This window comes from Entelurus aequoreus, linkage group LG18 (genome assembly GCF_033978785.1).
Source record: "Entelurus aequoreus isolate RoL-2023_Sb linkage group LG18, RoL_Eaeq_v1.1, whole genome shotgun sequence".
NCBI classification, from domain to species: domain Eukaryota; kingdom Metazoa; phylum Chordata; class Actinopteri; order Syngnathiformes; family Syngnathidae; genus Entelurus; species Entelurus aequoreus.
The window spans coordinates 48,969,799-48,988,261 of NC_084748.1; the positions used below are offsets into that span (position 1 = coordinate 48,969,799).

Consider the following 18,463-nt stretch of genomic DNA (forward strand, 5'->3'; position numbering starts at 1 on the left):
TGTATGTCCGCTTTAAATCGTCCGAAAAGGCGATGTCACTCGTCGTTTACGCTGGCTGCATGATCGTTGGAGCGTAGGTATGGCTCAGGTGGTAGAAGTGTTGTGAGTGATTCGCCATGTGCAGGGGTCGGCGACCCAAGACGTTGAAAGAGCCATATTGGACCAGAAATACAAAAAGCAAATCTGCCTGGAGACGCAAACATGTAAAAGCCGTATAAAAGTGTGATAATGAAGGCAACACATGATGTAAGTGTCTATATTAGCCTACTATCAAAATTGTTATGTATACAGGAGGGAGTTGTGACGGCACAGACGTAAAGGGGGCGGTATAGTTCTATGTATTTTGTTATATATATTACAATATTTATAATAATACACAACACTAAATATATAAACTAAACAAGAGAATGGAGTGTGACTAATCCAAAAGGGGTGTATGTGTAAAAAACAAGTGTAGCCAAGAGGATTACTGTGATTCGCCATGTGCAGAGGTCGGCAACCCAAGACGTTGAAAGAGCCATATTGGACCAGAAATACAAAAAGCAAATCTGCCTGGAGACGCAAACATGTAAAAGCCGTATAAAAGTGTGATAATGAAGGCAATGCATGATGTAAGTGTCTATATTAGCCTACTATCAAAATTGTTATGTATACAGGAGGGAGTTGTGACGGCACAGACGTAAAGGGGGCGGTATAGTTCTATGTATTTTGTTATATATATTACAATATTTATAATAATACACAGCACTAAATATATAAACTAAACAAGAGAATGGTGTGTGACTAATCCAAAAGGGGTGTATGTGTAAAAAACAAGTTTAGCCATGAGGATTACTGTACTGGAGTATAGGTCAGGGTTCCCACGGTCCAGCCAGCATACAGTACAGGCTGGTTAAGATGGTTGCACTCCAACTTTCAATGTATGTCAGCTTTAAATCGTCCGAAAAGGCGACTTCACTCGTCGTTTACGCCGGCTGCACGATCGTTGGGAGCGTTGGTATGGCTCAGGTGGCAAGCTTCTGGTTGAATTTTTGACCACAAAATTAGTGCAGTTCAGTTAAATGTGTTGGTTTTCTGACATGGACTTGTTTCTTCAGCATTGTCCACACGTTTAAGTCAGGACTTTGGGAAGGCCATTCTAAAACCTTCATTCGAGCCTGATTTAGCCATTCTTTTGCCACTTTTGAGGTGTGTTTGGGGTCATTGTCCTGTTGGAACACCCAACTGCGCCCAAGACCCAACCTCCGGGCTGATGATTTTAGCTTGTCCTGAAGAATTTGGAGCTAATCCTCCTTTTTCATTGTCCCTTTTATTCTCTGTAAAGCAGCAGTTCCATTGGCAGCAAAACAGGCCCAGAGCATAATACTACCACCATCATGCTAGACGGTAGGTATGGTGTTCCTGGGATTAGAGGCCTCACCTTCTCTCCTCCAAACATATTGCTGGGTATTGTGGCCAAATAGCTCCATTTTTGTTTCATCTGACATCACATGGACAAAGATAAGACCTTCTGAGGAAAGTTCTGTGGTCAGATGTAACAAAAATGGAGCTGTTTGGCCACAATACCCAGCAATATGTTTGGAGGAGAAAAGGTGAGGCCTTTAATCCCAGGAACACCATGCCTGTGGCACATATGCTCGTGCTTTATTCTCCTCCTTTCCAGCCAGTCGCTGGCTTTAACGCGCACCATCCTTACATACTGTCGATGTAAAGTGGGCAGAATGGCACGATGAAGTAAAAAACAAGTTTAGCCATGAGGATTACTGTACTGGAGTATAGGTCAGGGTTCCCACGGTCCAGCCAGCATACAGTACAGGCTGGTTAAGATGGTTGCACTCCAACTTTCAATGTATGTCAGCTTTAAATCGTCCGAAAAGGCGATGTCACTCATCGTTTACGCCGGCTGCATGATCGTTGGAGCGTAGGTATGGCTCAGGTGGTAGAAGTGTCGTGAGTGATTCGCCATGTGCAGGGGTCGGCGACCCAAAACGTTGAAAGAGCCATATTGGACCAGAAATACAAAAAGCAAATCTGCCTGGAGATGCAAACATGTAAAAGCCGTATAAAAGTGTGATAATGAAGGCAATACATGATGTAAGTGTCTATATTAGCCTACTATCAAAATTGTTATGTATACAGGAGGGAGTTGTGACGGCACAGACGTAAAGGGGGCGGTATAGTTCTATGTATTTTGTTATATATATTACAATATTTATAATAATACACAGCACTAAATATATAAACTAAACAAGAGAAAGGAGTGTGACTAATCCAAAAGGGGTGTATGTGTAAAAAACCAGTTTAGCCATGAGGATTACTGTACTGGAGTATAGGTCAGGGTTCCCACGGTCCAGCCAGCATACAGTACAGGCTGGTTAAGATGGTTGCACTCCAACTTTCATTGTATGTCAACGTTAAATCGTCCGAAAAGGCGATTTGACTCGTCGTTTACGCCGGCTGCACGATCGTTGGAGCGTAGGTATGGCTCAGGTGGTAGAAGTGTCGTGAGTGATTTGCCATGTGCAGGGGTCGGCGACCCAAGACGTTGAAAGAGCCATATTGGACCAGAAATACAAAAAGCAAATCTGCCCGGATACGCAAACATGTAAAAGCCGTATAAAAGTGTGATAATGAAGGCAATACATGATGTAAGTGTCTATATTAGCCTACTATCAAAATTGTTATGTATACAGGAGGGAGTTGTGACGGCACAGACGTAAAGGGGGCGGTATAGTTCTATGTATTTTGTTATATGTATTACAATATTTATAATAATACACAGCACTAAATATATAAACTAAACAAGAGAATGGAGTGTGACTAATCCAAAAGGGGTGTATGTGTAAAAAACAAGTTTAGCCATGAGGATTACTGTACTGGAGTATAGGTCAGGGTTCCCACGGTACAGCCAGCATACAGTACAGGCTGGTTAAGATGGTTGCACTCCAACTTTCAATGTATGTCAGCTTTAAATCGTCCGAAAAGGCGAGGTCACGATTGTTGGAGCGTTGGTATGGCTCAGGTGGTAGAAGTGTTGTGAGTGATTCGCCATGTGCAGGGGTCGGCGACCCAAGACGTTGAAAGAGCCATATTGGACCAGAAATACAAAAAGCAAATCTGCCTGGAGACGCAAACATGTAAAAGCCGTATAAAAGTGTGATAATGAAGGCAATACATGATGTAAGTGTCTATACAGGCCTGTCTCAGAAAATTAGAATATTGTGATAAAGTCCTTTTATTTTCTGTAATGCAACTAAAAACATGAACATGTCATACATTCTGGATTTATTACACATCAACTTAAATATTGCAAGCCGTTTATTATTTTAATATTGCTGATTATGGCATACAGCTTAAGAAAACTCAAAAATCCCATCTCAAAAAATTAGAATATTTCCTCAGACCAAGTAAAAAATAAAGATTTATAACAGCAAAACAAAATCAAACATTTGAAAATGTCAATTAACGCACTTAGTACTTGGTTGGGAATCCTTTTGCACGGATTACTGCACCAATGCGGCGTGGCATGGAGGCAATCAGCCTGTGGCATTGCTGAGGTGTTATGGATGCCAGGATGCTTCAATGGCGGCCTTTAGCTCATTTGCATTGTTGGGTCTGGTGTCTTTCAGCTTCTTCTTCACAATACCCCACAAATTCTCTATGGGGTTCAGGTCAGGGGAGTTGGCAGGCCAATCAAGGACAGTAATGCCATGGTCACCAGTTACTGCTGGTTTTGGCACTGCTGGATCATGCTGGAAAATGAAATCATCATCTCCATCGAGCTTTTCAACAGATATATATCATGTCATTACATGATGCCCTTTTCTCTATTTTTACATTTTGATAAAGGAAGGTATTTTTTAAAAGTATTTATTTATGTTTTTAAGTTATGTATGTACAAAAGCAGTGAAGTTGTCACGTTGTGTAAATGGTAAATAAAAAGAGAATACAACAAATCCTTTTCAACTTATATTCAATTGAATAGACTGCAAAGCTAAGATATTTCATGTTCACACTGAGAAACTTGTTTTTTTTTTGCAAATAATCATGATCTTAGAATTTAATGGCAGCAACATATTGCAAAAAAGTTGTCAGAGGGGCATTTTTACCAGTGTGTTACATGGCCTTTCCTTTTAACAACACTCAGTAAAGGTTTGGGAACTGAGGAGACACATTTTTGAAGTGGAATTAATTCTCATTCTTGCTTGATGTACAGCTTAAGTTGTTCAACAGTCTCCCTTCTCATATTTTAGCCTTCACACATTTTCAATGTCTGGACTACAGGCAGGCCAGTCTAGTACCAGCACTCTTTTACTATGAAGCCACACTGTTGTAACACGTGGCTTGGCATCGTCTTGCTGAAATAAGCAGGGGCGTCCATGATAACGTTGCTTGGGAGGCAACATATGTTGTTCCAAAAGCTGTATGTACCTTTCAGCATTAATGGTGCCTTCACAGATGTGTAAGTTACCCATGTCTTGGCCACTAATACACCCCCATACCATCACACATGCTGCCCTTTACACTTTCACCCTAGAACAATCCGGATGGTTCTTTTCCTCTTTGGTCCAGAGGACACGACGTCCACAGTTTCCAAAAACAATTTGAAATGTGGACTCGTCAGACCACAGAACACTTTTCCACTTTGTATCAGTCCATCTTAGATGAGCTCGGGCCCAGCGAAGCGTTTCTGGGTGTTGTTGATAAATGGCTTTGGCTTTGCATAGTAGAGTTTCTGAAGTGTTCCTGAGCCCATGTGGTGATATCCTTTACACGCTGATGTGGCTTTTTGATGCAATACCGCCTGAGGGATCCAAGGTGTGTAATATCATGGCTTACGTGCAGTGATTTCTCCAGATTCTCTGAACCTTTTGATGATATTACGAAGTGTAGATGGTGAAATCCCTAAATTCCTTGCAGTAGCTGCTTGAGAAATGTTGTTCTTCAACAATTTGCTCAGGCATTTGTTGACAAAGTGGTGACCCTCGCCCCGTCCTTGTTTGTGAATGACTGAGCATTTCATGGAAGCTGCTTTTATACCCAATCATGGCACCCACCTGTTCCCAATTAGCCTGTTCACCTGTGGGATGTTCCAAATAAGTCTTTGATGAGCATTCCTCAACTTTCTCACTCTTTTTTGCCACTTGTGCCGGCTTTTTTGAAACATGTTGCAGGCATCAAATTCCAAATGAGCTAATGTTTGAAAAAAATAACTAAGTTTTCCAGTGTGAACATGAAATATCTTGTCTTTGCAGTCTATTCAATTGAATATAAGTTGAAAAGGATTTGTTGTATTGTCTTTTTATTTACCATTTACACAACGTGACAACTTCACTGCTTTTGGGGTTTGTATATACAGTCGTGGTCAAAAGTTTACAAACACTTGTAAATAACATAATGTCATGGCTGTCTTGAGTTATAATAAGCGCCTTATTGCAGGTAAACTTGCCAAGGGACATGTAAGCAAATATTAACATTGCTGTATGTATACTTTTGACCCTCACATTTTCAGTAGAGCCATAATAAAGTCATAAAAGAAGCAAACTTCATGAATGTTTTTTTGTGAGCAACAAGTATGTGCTCCAATCACTACATCACAAAAACATAAGAATTGTAGAAATGTTTGGAAACTCAAGACAGCCATGACATTATGTTCTTTACAAGTGTATGTACACTTTTGACCACGACTGTATATATATATATATATATATATATATATATATATATATACACACACACAGATATATATATATATATATATATATATATATATATATATATATATATATATATATATGTATATACACACACACATATATATATATGTATATATACTGTATATATATATATATATATATATATATATATATATATATATATATATATATATATATATATATATATATATATATATATATATATATATATATATATAAAATAATAATAGATTTTATTTGTAAAAAGCACTTTACATTGAGTAAACAACCTCAAAGTGCTACAGTGTATTAAAAAAATAAAAAGATAATAAAAAAATAAAAACTAGAACAGCCAAATAGCTAAAACTAGTCTGCAATATATCTAAAAAAAAGGCTTTTTTTTTTTTAAAAAAGAATGGTTTTTAAGCCTTTTTTAAAAGCATCCACAGTCTGTGATGCTTATGTATATATGAGTCAAAACGTTTGGGGTCCAAAGGGTATTTATTTATTTTTTCAAAATGTTTAATCAGTCCAACAAAATAATACACAATAATACAATAATAATACAATTCCAATTCCAAACCAGCAACATCCAGAGTGCCAATAAACAGAGTAACTGAGAGGACACACAAACATGACACAAAACAATCCAAAGTAGTCAAACAAAAATGACAGTATGACGGCTTACGGTCATACTACCCTGAGCACGCCCGATCTCCTCAGATCTCGGAACAACTGTATGAATAATAATAAGAATTCCAACATAACAGTGATTAAAACTCCCTCATTTACCTTGTCATCACAGCCAAAACAATTAAAAAAAGAACAATAGTGTGACAGTGACTTACACTTGCCTCACATCTCATAAACTTGACTACACATTGTGTCCAATATTTACTACTAGAATAGAAATAAGTCATATTTTAGCTTCATTTAATTGTTAAACACATTTAAATAATGGATGCCATATTCCAATATATGACTTATTATTATCTCAACTAAATGACGTTTTTTCTACTGATATCATCTCCATAGCTTGTGTATACCAGTCAGTATTTATTATGTGTGTATACCAGTCAGTATTTATTATGTGTGCATACCAGTCAGTATTTATTATGTGTGTACACCAGTCAGTATCTATTATGTGTGTATACCACTCAGTATTTATTATGTGTGTATACCAGTTAGTATGTATTATGTGTATACCAGTCAGTATTTATTATGAGTGAGTATGTATTATGTGTGTATACCAGTCAGTATGTATTACGTGTATACCAGTCAGTATTTATTATGTGTGTATACCAGTCAGTATTTATTATGTGTGTATACCAGTCAGTATGTATTACGTGTGTATACCAGTCAGTATGTATTACGTGTGTATACCAGTCAGTATGTATTATGTGTGTATACCAGTCAGTATTTATTATGTGTGTATACCAGTCAGTATTTATTATGTGTGTATACCAGTCAGTATGAGTATGACAATCAGAATCTATCCATTTTTTAAATACTACCATTTTTGTCATGACTCATATTGAAGAAAATCATTTAGACTGTGATGACACGAGACTAAAGTGATGCAGATCACAAGAAGACAAGTCTGCAGTGTCATGAGGATGTAATCGCTTCTTTTGTTGTTTTCAACCATAACTCTTTTTTTCTCTGACATTCCCACAATTTACTGTTTTCTCAACTTTCAGCTTGTTTGTTTGTGTCTGGCGTGTAGGATTTGCATGCACAGGTTCCAAGGTGTCTGTGTGTGTGTGTGTGTGTGTGTGCGTGCGCGTGCGTGTGTTTGCATGCACAGGTTCCAAGGTGTGTGTTTGAACGGGTGTCTTGTGTTGCAGGTGAGGTGTGGCTCACACACAAAAGGACAGCCTGAGTAACCACGCCAGCGTCAAAAGGGCATTCCAGTGAGTGAGTTGACAGTTCTGAATCATCCTGTTTTGTTTTTCTTCTTCCCATAACTGGGTCACTGTGCTCTAAAATATGTTCACAAGACAGCAGTCTGTCTGACGACGCAGTGTGACTAACGACTGCTGTACTGTACATTGAGTTGTACTGTACTTGTGCGTCGCTCATAACCACATTTAATGTTCAGTAACTTAAGTACTGTAAGGGAAACAAGTCTTTTTTTTTACAATTCCCCTTCCTGTCATCTGAATAGTCCAATAAATGATGACCTGGGACTGACCTTGTGTGTGTGTGTGTGTGTCTTCTTTAGGTTTCCATGACCACCATGGCTTTCCTGTGGTCTGGTGACCCCTGATGACTTTGGCATCAGAACTGACCCCAAACCGTTTCCTCCAGCAAGCCCTGAGAAAAGACATTAACTCACGCCGTGCATGAGCTGCAGTGGGGTGAGTGCTACTGCGCAAAAATGCACAAAATATTTAGAAAAATAGTTGGCCACTTAAGCATATTTTGTAATGAAAACAAAAACATGCCTCCAAGTGGTGATGGTCGGATGAAGCATCCCGAGGCATTAATAATAATAATAATAATAATAGATTTTATTTGTAAAAAGCACTTTACAATGAGCAAACAACCTCAAAGTGCTACAGTGTATTAAAAAAAATAAAAAGATAATAAAATAAAAAAATAAAAATAAAAACTAGAACAGCCTAATAGCCAGAACTAGCACGCATAAATCTAAAAAAAGGCTTTTTTTTTTAAAAAGAAGTGTTTTTAAGCCTTTTTTAAAAGCATCCACAGTCTGTGGTGCCCTCAGGTGGTCAGGGAGAGCGTTCCACAGACTGAACATTGAACCACTTGAGCTAACTGCTTTGAGAATTTCTCAAATCTTCATGCATGCTTCAGCACAAAAAAAACACCTGCTGGCCAAGTGTATTTTTCAGACTATAGGGCGCACTGGTATATAAGCCACACCTACTCAATTTTAGAGGCTAAAATAAGTGTACATACACTTGTAAAGAACATCATGTCATGGCTGTCTTGAGTTTCTAATCATTTCTACAACTCTTATTTTTTTGTGATGCAGCGATTGGAGCACATACTTGTTGGGCCCAAAAAACATTCATGAAGTTTGCTTCTTTTATGAATTTATTATGGGTCTGCTGAAAATGTGAGCAAATGTGCTGGGTCAAAAGTATACATACAGCAATGTTAAATAGGGCTGGGCGATATGGCCTTTTATTTATATCTGGATATGTTTAGGCCATGTCACGATACACAATATATATCTGGATATTTTGCCTTAGCCTTGAATGAACACTTGATGCCAGGGGTGTAACGGTACACAAAAATGTCGGTTCGGTACATACCTCGGTCTAGAGGTCACGGTTCGGTTCATTTTCGGTACAGTAAGAAAACAACAAAATATACATTTTGGGGTTATTTATTTACCAAATTTGCAAAATCTTCCACCAAAAATATTTTTCTTAGTGTAATATTTGATGTGAAGTAATGGGAACCTTGGATAGGTCAATAATTCATAATAACATTGATTTTGATTCAATATTATGTTTTGAGCAATGACAGTTTGAAAGAAAAAAAAACAGCTTTGTTTTATTAGTCAACATTGCAACTTTTTCTAAATTACATTTAACCTTTAAGCTTTTTTATTTCACTTTTGTTATGATTTTGTTTTTTTTAATTGTATTTTTAGAATGTGCTGTGGGCCTTTAAAACATTAGCTTTCTGCAAATGGCCTCCGGGGCACACATTTGACACCCCTGCAATAGATAATAAAAAATTAAAGGCCTACTGAAATGAATTTTTTTTATTTAAACGGGGATAGCAGATCTATTCTATGTGTCATACTTGATCATTTCGCGATATTGCCATATTTTTGCTGAAAGGACTTAGTAGAGAACATCGACGATAAAGATCGCAACTTTTGGTATCTGAGAAAAAAAAAGCCTTGCCCCTACCGGAAGTAGCGTGACGTAGTCAGTTGAACATTTCCGCAAAGTTCCCTATTGTTTACAGTGATGGCGGCCAGAAGTGAGAGCGATTCGGACCGAGAAAGCGACGATTTCCCCATTAATTTGAGCGAGGATGAAAGATTTGTGGATGAGGAAAGTGCAAGTGAAGGACTAGTGGGGAGTGGAAGCGATTCAGATAGGGAAGATGCTGTGAGAGCCGGGGGTGAGCTGATATTCAGCTGGGAATGACTACAACAGTAAATAAACACAAGACATATATATACTCTATTAGCCACAACACAACCAGGCTTATATTTAATATGCCACAAATTAATCCTGCATAAAAACACCTAGGTGTTTGTTATCCTAGCTCCTAGCTACTAGCTCCCGTCCATATAACCCACCAATACAATTCAAACACCTGCACAACACACACACTCACTCAGCCCAAAGGACCGTTCACCTAACCCAAGGTTCATAAAGCTTATATATTCAACCAAAGTTACGTACGTGACACGCACGTACGGGCAAGCGATCAAATGTTTGGAAGCGCAGCTGCGTACTCACGGTAGCACGTCTGCGTCTGTGTATCCAAATCAAAGTAATCCTGGTAAGAGTCTGTGTTGTCCCAGTTCTCTACAGTAGTGTATTGAAGTCAAAGTCCTCCTGGTAAGAGTCTCTGTTGTCCGAGTTCTTCGATCTTGACTGCATCTTTCGGGAATGTAAACAATGAAACGCCGGCTGTGTTGTGTTGCTGACTTCCCTCGCAAAATACTCCGCTTCGCACCGACAACTTTCTTCTTTGCTTGCTCAGCTTCTTTCTCCATAATGCAATGAACAAATTGCAACACATTCACCAACACAGATGTCCAGAATACTGTGGAATAATGAGATGAAAACAGAGCTATTTCGTATTGGCTTCAATGGGGGAGGCATACCTCTGTTTCACTGGCTACGTCACGCGCATACGTCATCCTCCAAAGGAGTTTTCAACCGGAAGTTTCGCGGGAAATTTAAAATGTCACTTTATAAGTTAACCCGGCCGTATTGGCATGTGTTGCAATGTTAAGATTTCATCATTGATATATAAACTATCAGACTGCATGGTCGCTAGTAGTGGCTTTCAGTAGGCCTTTAAATCTGATAAATCTATGAATAAAAAGCAGAGCCTGGCGACGCATGCGCATTTATTAGGGCTGTGAATCTTTGGGTGTCCCACGATTCGATATAATATCGATTCTTGGGGTCACGATTCGATTCAAAATCAATTTTTTTTCAATTCAACACGATTCTCGATTCAAAAACGATATTTTCCCGATTCAAAAGGATTGTCTAATCATGGAATACATAGATTTCAGCAGGATCCACCCCAGTCTGCTGACATGCAAGCAGAGTAGTAGATTTTTGTAAAAAGCTTTTATAATTGTAAAGGACAATGTTTTATCAACTGATTGCAATAATTTACATTTGTTTGAACTATTAAATGAACCAAAAATATGACTTACTTTATCTTTGTGAAAATATTGGACACAGTGTGTTGTCAAGCTTATGAGATGCGATGCAAGTGTAAGCCACTGTGACACTATTGTTCTTTTTATTTTTATAAATGTCTAATGATAATGTCAATGAGGGATTTTTAATCACTGCTATGTTGAAATTGTAACTAATATTGATACTGTTGTTGATAATATTCATTTTTGTTTCACTACTTTTGGTTTGTTCTGTGTGGTGTTTGTGTCTCCTCTCAATTGCTCTGTTTATTGCACTTCTGAGTGTTGCTGGCTCGGCTTTGCTTTTGGAATTGGATTGCATTGTTATGGTATTGCTGTGTATTGTTTTGTTGGATTGATTAATAAACAAAAATAATAATAAAATAAAAACACATAAAATAAATTGATTTTTTAAAAATGAGAATCGATTCTGAATCGCACAACGTGAGAATCGCGATTTAAATTCGAATCGATTTATTCCCACACCCCTAGCGTTTATCATAACTCTCTCTCTCTCTCTCTCTCTCTGTCTCTGCCCCTCCCTCACCAATGCTGCTGCGCGCACAATTTGTTTTGTTTTCAACCCCTTCTTAACCCTGAACGTATATTGAAAATACACGCAACCCTAACTCAAAATGCCGGACATTTGAGGCATTTAAGAAACTGCGCCCTGACAGCCCCGCAAAAGAGGACATGTCCAGTGCAAAGAGGACGTATGGTCAGTCTATCCTAGCCCGCTAGCTGCTAGCATGCCGTGTGTTGTGCCTCGGTGTGCATTGTTTACACAACGTGCGTTACGCTACTTAATATGTCCGTGTGGAAACTCGTTCGGTACACCTCCGAACCGAACCGAATACCCCGTACCGAAACGGTTCAATACAAATACACGTACTGTTCCACCCCTACTTGATGCATATAATCACAGCAGTATGATGATTCTATGTGTCTACATTCAAACATTCTTCTTCATACTGCATTAATATATGCTACTTTTAAACTTTCATGCAGAGAGGGAAATCACAACTAAAAGTGTATTTATGAAACAGTTATTAAGCAGTGGCACAAACATTCATGTCATTTCCAAACAGAAAGTGCAAGATTGTCAGAGACATTTTAAAACATCTTTTGTGCATGATGTCACCAAGATGACAAATCAAAACAACACTGAATTAAAGTGCACTTTTTGTACAGAACGCCACTACAATAGTTTAAAACAAATAAAGTGCACTTTTGTGCATGATGTCACACAAGATATTTCAATAAGTGTCAAATAAAAATGAGCTGCATAATAGTTAATCAAATAGTGTATGTCCTTCGCTCTGTGGTAGGTTCCTGTGGACGTTATCTCCTGTCTTTTACTATTTTTTTCATACGGTGTTGATGTGGAATTGGAAGACCCCAGGCTCAATTGGGTCAGTGCTGGTTGCTTCGGCGTTTTGTTGGGTGTGGCACCGGCCGCAGATGTTGACATGCAGAGTTTCAAGGACTCTTCATTCTCTAGCGGGTGACTATTCAAATGATGCTACACATTAACAGTGCTGCTACTTTTTGTAGCAACGCTTACTTGACATATTACTGTTGTCTGTTCAACATCTTCCCGCTTGAAGCCGAACCGCCGCCAGACGATGGACCCCCTGCTGTTTTTCTTGGGAATTAATTCTTCCTCCATTTGTTGCCAGATTCGCACCTTCTCTCTCTCTCGTATTACCACTTGCACCGCTTTGCTAGCACCACCTGCCACAGCTAACATAATAAAACAAATGATGCCAATGTAAGTTGATAATATTAACAAAGACACTCGTAAACATCTTAGCATAGTAGCTAACACTAACGACACTAGCGTGAATACATTACAATAGCGCGTACAAATATGCATGAGAACACTCCGACAGACATCACACATGGGACACTTTAGTAAGTAAGAATGTATTTTAGTTATATTGTAAAACTTACAAACGTTGCTTGGAGTGGTGAATGAAGAATCCAAACGAGTAGCTAACTGTGTTATTTTATTTCTGTTGTTGCTCGTCTCCAATGCGTTGAAACTAAAAGCTCTTCATGACTGCAGGTCATTTCCGTCCAATATGAATCAGAAGTAGGCTTTGTGTTTCCTTTTTGTCCAGTCCGTCTCATTTTTTTCCCCCCCGCCCTTCCCTCCAAGGTGGACTTCCAAATGCCTACCTCACGCCAAAAGAGCCAGTCACCACATCCACAGCCCTGATCAGCAGCCACCATGACATCAAGCATAGGGTACGTTGCAAGCCGTGATCATAACACAAGAGTTGTGTACATACAGTACATGCCCTAGAAACAAGCAGGTCAGCACTCACACAGCAAGAATTAAATGTTTTTGTATTTGTATTGTCTTTTAAATACACAGTATTTTCTCTCCTTTATTACTAGCGATGGCAATTGATAAGATTTTCACGATTCCCATTGATTTTCTCTAATTCGAAATTGCAGCTCAATTTTATACTTCGCAAAGTCATCTCGCATGCCGGATTGAACCTATTCCGGGCCGCGTGTTGGAAATCCCTGCTTTGAATCCTTCAAAAAATATTTTTCTCAAGAGTGTAAAAATCCCCTGCATCCCATTTTAAAGGAGCCATATGTAATAATGTGGCCAGAAATGGAACTGCAATCAGGGTCAAAATTCTGTAGTCCCCTCCCTCTCTCACTGACTGAGGTTGCCAGATACGCAGCCGAATTCAGCTGGATGGACTGGACTACTCCAAGGAACTTCAAACTTCCACTGCCTCTTACCAGGGGTTGAGGTGCTGGGACCATAATAGCTGAATAGACAAGCATTTTGTCAGTAACAAATCTCTAACCAACACATTTGACACAGAAATGAGGCTATTTTCAGGAGGAAGTACACCCTGCCTGCGTACAATATCACAACAATCGTATGGTTATTGTCAGCACCATCAGAAAACAAAGACTAAAACCAACTACAACCAACACTAGCAATGGTTATACTGGTGAAAATAAGTAGAGCATGCTTAGCAGCCTAATGTACGCCCAAAACTAAAGAGGAGACATTTTACCAAGGTATTCCTATAGGCTACTGTTTCAAACCTTTCAGATTGCCATATAACTTGGTACATGTAGTCCACAACATGCATACAGCAATGAGGAATTATTTTATCATGTGATTTGGCTGTCTCCAAACCTTTCACATTGCCATGATGACTATTGTTGAAACCCATTTCCTCAGCATATTGAGAAGGAAATATGCACTGACACTACACATATCCACATAGCTTTTATTTGTACTAAATATATGTTGCCTTGTCAGTTGGATGACACATCCACATACAGGCTAACTAGCATATATTTCCCCCCGTTAGCCTGTATGTGGATGTATCATTGACCGGGCTAGCATGCTAACATTGGTTGCAGGAACATACTAGCTTTGTTAGACAAGACCATAGACTGTATTGGACAATATAGTTTACATACCAAATGTCCATTTCCATTTATTACAAGTAATAAGAAAAGGTAAATGCCTGACTTACCTATCAAGGAGGAAATAAGCAAGTTTGGCATCAAATCTTCAATAGTCTCCATCTTTTAAAGGCATCCCTGATACAAATCCTGGTTTTGTTCCTGGCTCTGTTATGAATAAGTTGAGAATGGTAACTTTTAGATGTACTAAGGTCTGACATGTTTAGTAACTTTACCAGTGGCAGTAGCCAGACCAAGATGGCAACCTGGATGTGACACACTCACAGACTTTCTAATTGGTCAAACGGTGGAGGGCGGGGCATCGAAATGAAAACAATAACAATATTTTGGGGCTGAAAATCTAATTTTGAAATGAGCATATCCCAGCTGAACTCCTGTTATCAGTTATTGGAAAAGAAGATGATTTATTAATGCCTTTTGACATATCAGGGCCATTTAATGATGACTTGACATGACCTTATTACATATGGCTCCTTTAAATATGTTTTCATGATCATTTACATATTTGCATTTAGACCTTTCAAAAATACGCCATGATTTGCACTGATGCAAATAATAAATAAACAGGAGCCTAATGGGACTCGAGGCCATCGCCTGAAACCCAGAAGTGCCTGGAGGTCACGCGATTGCAACCCAGCAGTACACTGAAAAGCAGTACCACTCTTATTTTTACAGCAAAATTCTGGCGAATGAGCTGCTACTTTTTTTACTGTCAAATCTACATTCCCTGTTTTTACAGTGCAATACTGTAAATGGAAAAACGGTAGCACTGATGATTCAACAGGAACATTTCTGGCGATTGTGCAGCTTGAAAGAGGTCATTTTGAATATGTAAAACATTTGCTCGACAGGCCAATTTGGCAGGTATGTGATTTATCTCTCTATAGTCGGAAATGTGTTTTAAAATCTTGATCCGTCTCCTTGCCATACCTGCCAACAACCGTAATGAGTACAGTTTTTGATAATCCAGTGGTAAAAACTACAGTTTTCCATTAGAAATTATAAACTTAAAAATAAAAGCTACGTAGCGAAGAAACTCCACGGGCAGGGGACAAACTATAGGGGAAACATCAATGATGATTGGTTGGTTTACGTATAACAACATCCATCATTGGTTGGTTGTTTACTATGATGAGTCACCATTGGTTAAGATTAGGGCAAAACATTACGGACGGGCCAATCAGAGCAAGATAGGGCGGGTCATTGAACCAGGAAGGGAACTACTCCTACTAGGCTACATTTGGACAAATGTATGCGTCTGGATAAAACATTAATTTGACTTGTTTACCATGTAAACCCAAATCAAAACTGCTCTCGACATGGAAGATGTGGAATACACACTTAAGAACACATGATTGTGGCAGACATGTGATGACTTAGTAAGGTTGTAAATACTGTATAGAGTAGGCTAACCCATGTGGTTCCTGTGGATGTGAACACAATTACTGTAGTGACTCAATAACATAGTGACTGAAACAGACATAGTAATGTGTAAATAATGTCAATAACTAGATGAACCATCTGTGGATGTGAAGTGAACACTAGTAAGGTTGTAAATACTGTATAAAGTAGACTAACCCATGTGGTTCCTGTGGATGTGAACACAATTACTGTAGTGACTAAATAACATAGTGACTGAAACAGACAAAGTAATGTGTAAATAATGTCAATAACTAGATGAACCATCTGTGGATGTGAAGTGAACACTAGTAAGGTTGTAAATACTGTATAGAGTAGGCTAACCCATGTGGTTCCTGTGGATGTGAACACAATTACTGTAGTGACTCAATAACATAGTGACTGAAACAGACATAGTAATGTGTAAATAATGTCAATAACTAGATGAACCATCTGTGGATGTGAAGTGAACACTAGTAAGGTTGTAAATACTGTATAAAGTAGACTAACCCATGTGGTTCCTGTGGATGTGAACACAATTACTGTAGTGACTAAATAACATAGTGACTGAAACAGACATAGTAATGTGTAAATAATGTCAATAACTAGATGAACCATCTGTGGATGTGAAGTGAACACTAGTAAGGTTGTAAATACTGTATAGAGTAGGCTAACCCATGTGGTTCCTATGGATGTTAACATAATTACTGTAGTGACTAAATAACATAGTGACTGAAACAGACATAGTAATGTGTAAATAATGTCAATAAGGGGATGAACCATCTGTGGATGTGAGGTGAACACTAGTAAGGTTTTAAATACTGTATAGAGTAGGCTAACCCATGTGGTTCCTGTGGATGTGAACATAATTACTGTTGTGACTAAATAACATAGTGACTGAAACAGACATAGTAATGTGTAAATAATGTCAATAACTAGATGAACCATCTGTGGTTGTGAAGTGAACACTAGTAAGGTTGCAAATACTGTATAGAGTAAGCTAACCCATGTGGTTCCTGTGGATGTGAACATAATTACTGTAGTGACTCAATAACATAGTGACTGAAACAGACATAGTAATGTGTAAATAATGTCAATAACGAGATGAACCATCTGTGGATGTGAAGTGAACACTAGTAAGGTTGCAAATACTGTATAGAGTAGGCTAACCCATGTGGTTCCTGTGGATGTGAACATAATTACTGTAGTGACTCAATAACATAGTGACTGAAACAGACATAGTAATGTGTAATTAATGTCAATAACGAGATGAACCATCTGTGGATGTGAAGTGAACACTAGTAAGGTTGTAAATACTGTATAGAGTAGGCTAACCCATGTGGTTCCTGTGGATGTGAACACAATTACTGTAGTGACTCAATAACATAGTGACTGAAACAGACATAGTAATGTGTAAATAATGTCAATAACTAGATGAACCATCTGTGGATGTGAAGTGAACACTAGTAAGGTTGTAAATACTGTATAAAGTAGACTAACCCATGTGGTTCCTGTGGATGTGAACACAATTACTGTAGTGACTAAATAACATAGTGACTGAAACAGACAAAGTAATGTGTAAATAATGTCAATAACTAGATGAACCATCTGTGGATGTGAAGTGAACACTAGTAAGGTTGTAAATACTGTATAGAGTAGGCTAACCCATGTGGTTCCTGTGGATGTGAACACAATTACTGTAGTGACTCAATAACATAGTGACTGAAACAGACATAGTAATGTGTAAATAATGTCAATAACTAGATGAACCATCTGTGGATGTGAAGTGAACACTAGTAAGGTTGTAAATACTGTATAAAGTAGACTAACCCATGTGGTTCCTGTGGATGTGAACACAATTACTGTAGTGACTAAATAACATAGTGACTGAAACAGACATAGTAATGTGTAAATAATGTCAATAACTAGATGAACCATCTGTGGATGTGAAGTGAACACTAGTAAGGTTGTAAATACTGTATAGAGTAGGCTAACCCATGTGGTTCCTATGGATGTTAACATAATTACTGTAGTGACTAAATAACATAGTGACTGAAACAGACATAGTAATGTGTAAATAATGTCAATAAGGGGATGAACCATCTGTGGATGTGAGGTGAACACTAGTAAGGTTTTAAATACTGTATAGAGTAGGCTAACCCATGTGGTTCCTGTGGATGTGAACATAATTACTGTTGTGACTAAATAACATAGTGACTGAAACAGACATAGTAATGTGTAAATAATGTCAATAACTAGATGAACCATCTGTGGTTGTGAAGTGAACACTAGTAAGGTTGCAAATACTGTATAGAGTAAGCTAACCCATGTGGTTCCTGTGGATGTGAACATAATTACTGTAGTGACTCAATAACATAGTGACTGAAACAGACATAGTAATGTGTAAATAATGTCAATAACGAGATGAACCATCTGTGGATGTGAAGTGAACACTAGTAAGGTTGCAAATACTGTATAGAGTAGGCTAACCCATGTGGTTCCTGTGGATGTGAACATAATTACT

General features: G+C 38.3%; 1 protein-coding gene across 4 annotated transcripts in view; it reads left to right on the forward strand.

Annotated features, from left to right (window-relative positions):
• LOC133634226 (circadian locomoter output cycles protein kaput-like) overlaps positions 1 to 18,463 on the forward strand; it is a 69,421-nt gene that overhangs the window by 5,398 nt on the left and 45,560 nt on the right. For 3 of the 4 annotated variants that reach the window (XM_062027331.1, XM_062027332.1, XM_062027329.1), the window contains exons 2-4: positions 7,544 to 7,609; positions 7,921 to 8,056; positions 13,235 to 13,323. In XM_062027331.1, coding sequence (XP_061883315.1) covers positions 13,307 to 13,323 — 17 coding nt within the window. In that variant the 5' untranslated portion in view covers positions 7,544 to 7,609; positions 7,921 to 8,056; positions 13,235 to 13,306. Of the gene's footprint in view, positions 1 to 7,543; positions 7,614 to 7,920; positions 8,057 to 13,234; positions 13,324 to 18,463 lie in introns of all 4 variants that reach the window. The other variant, XM_062027330.1, reaches the window with a different exon arrangement.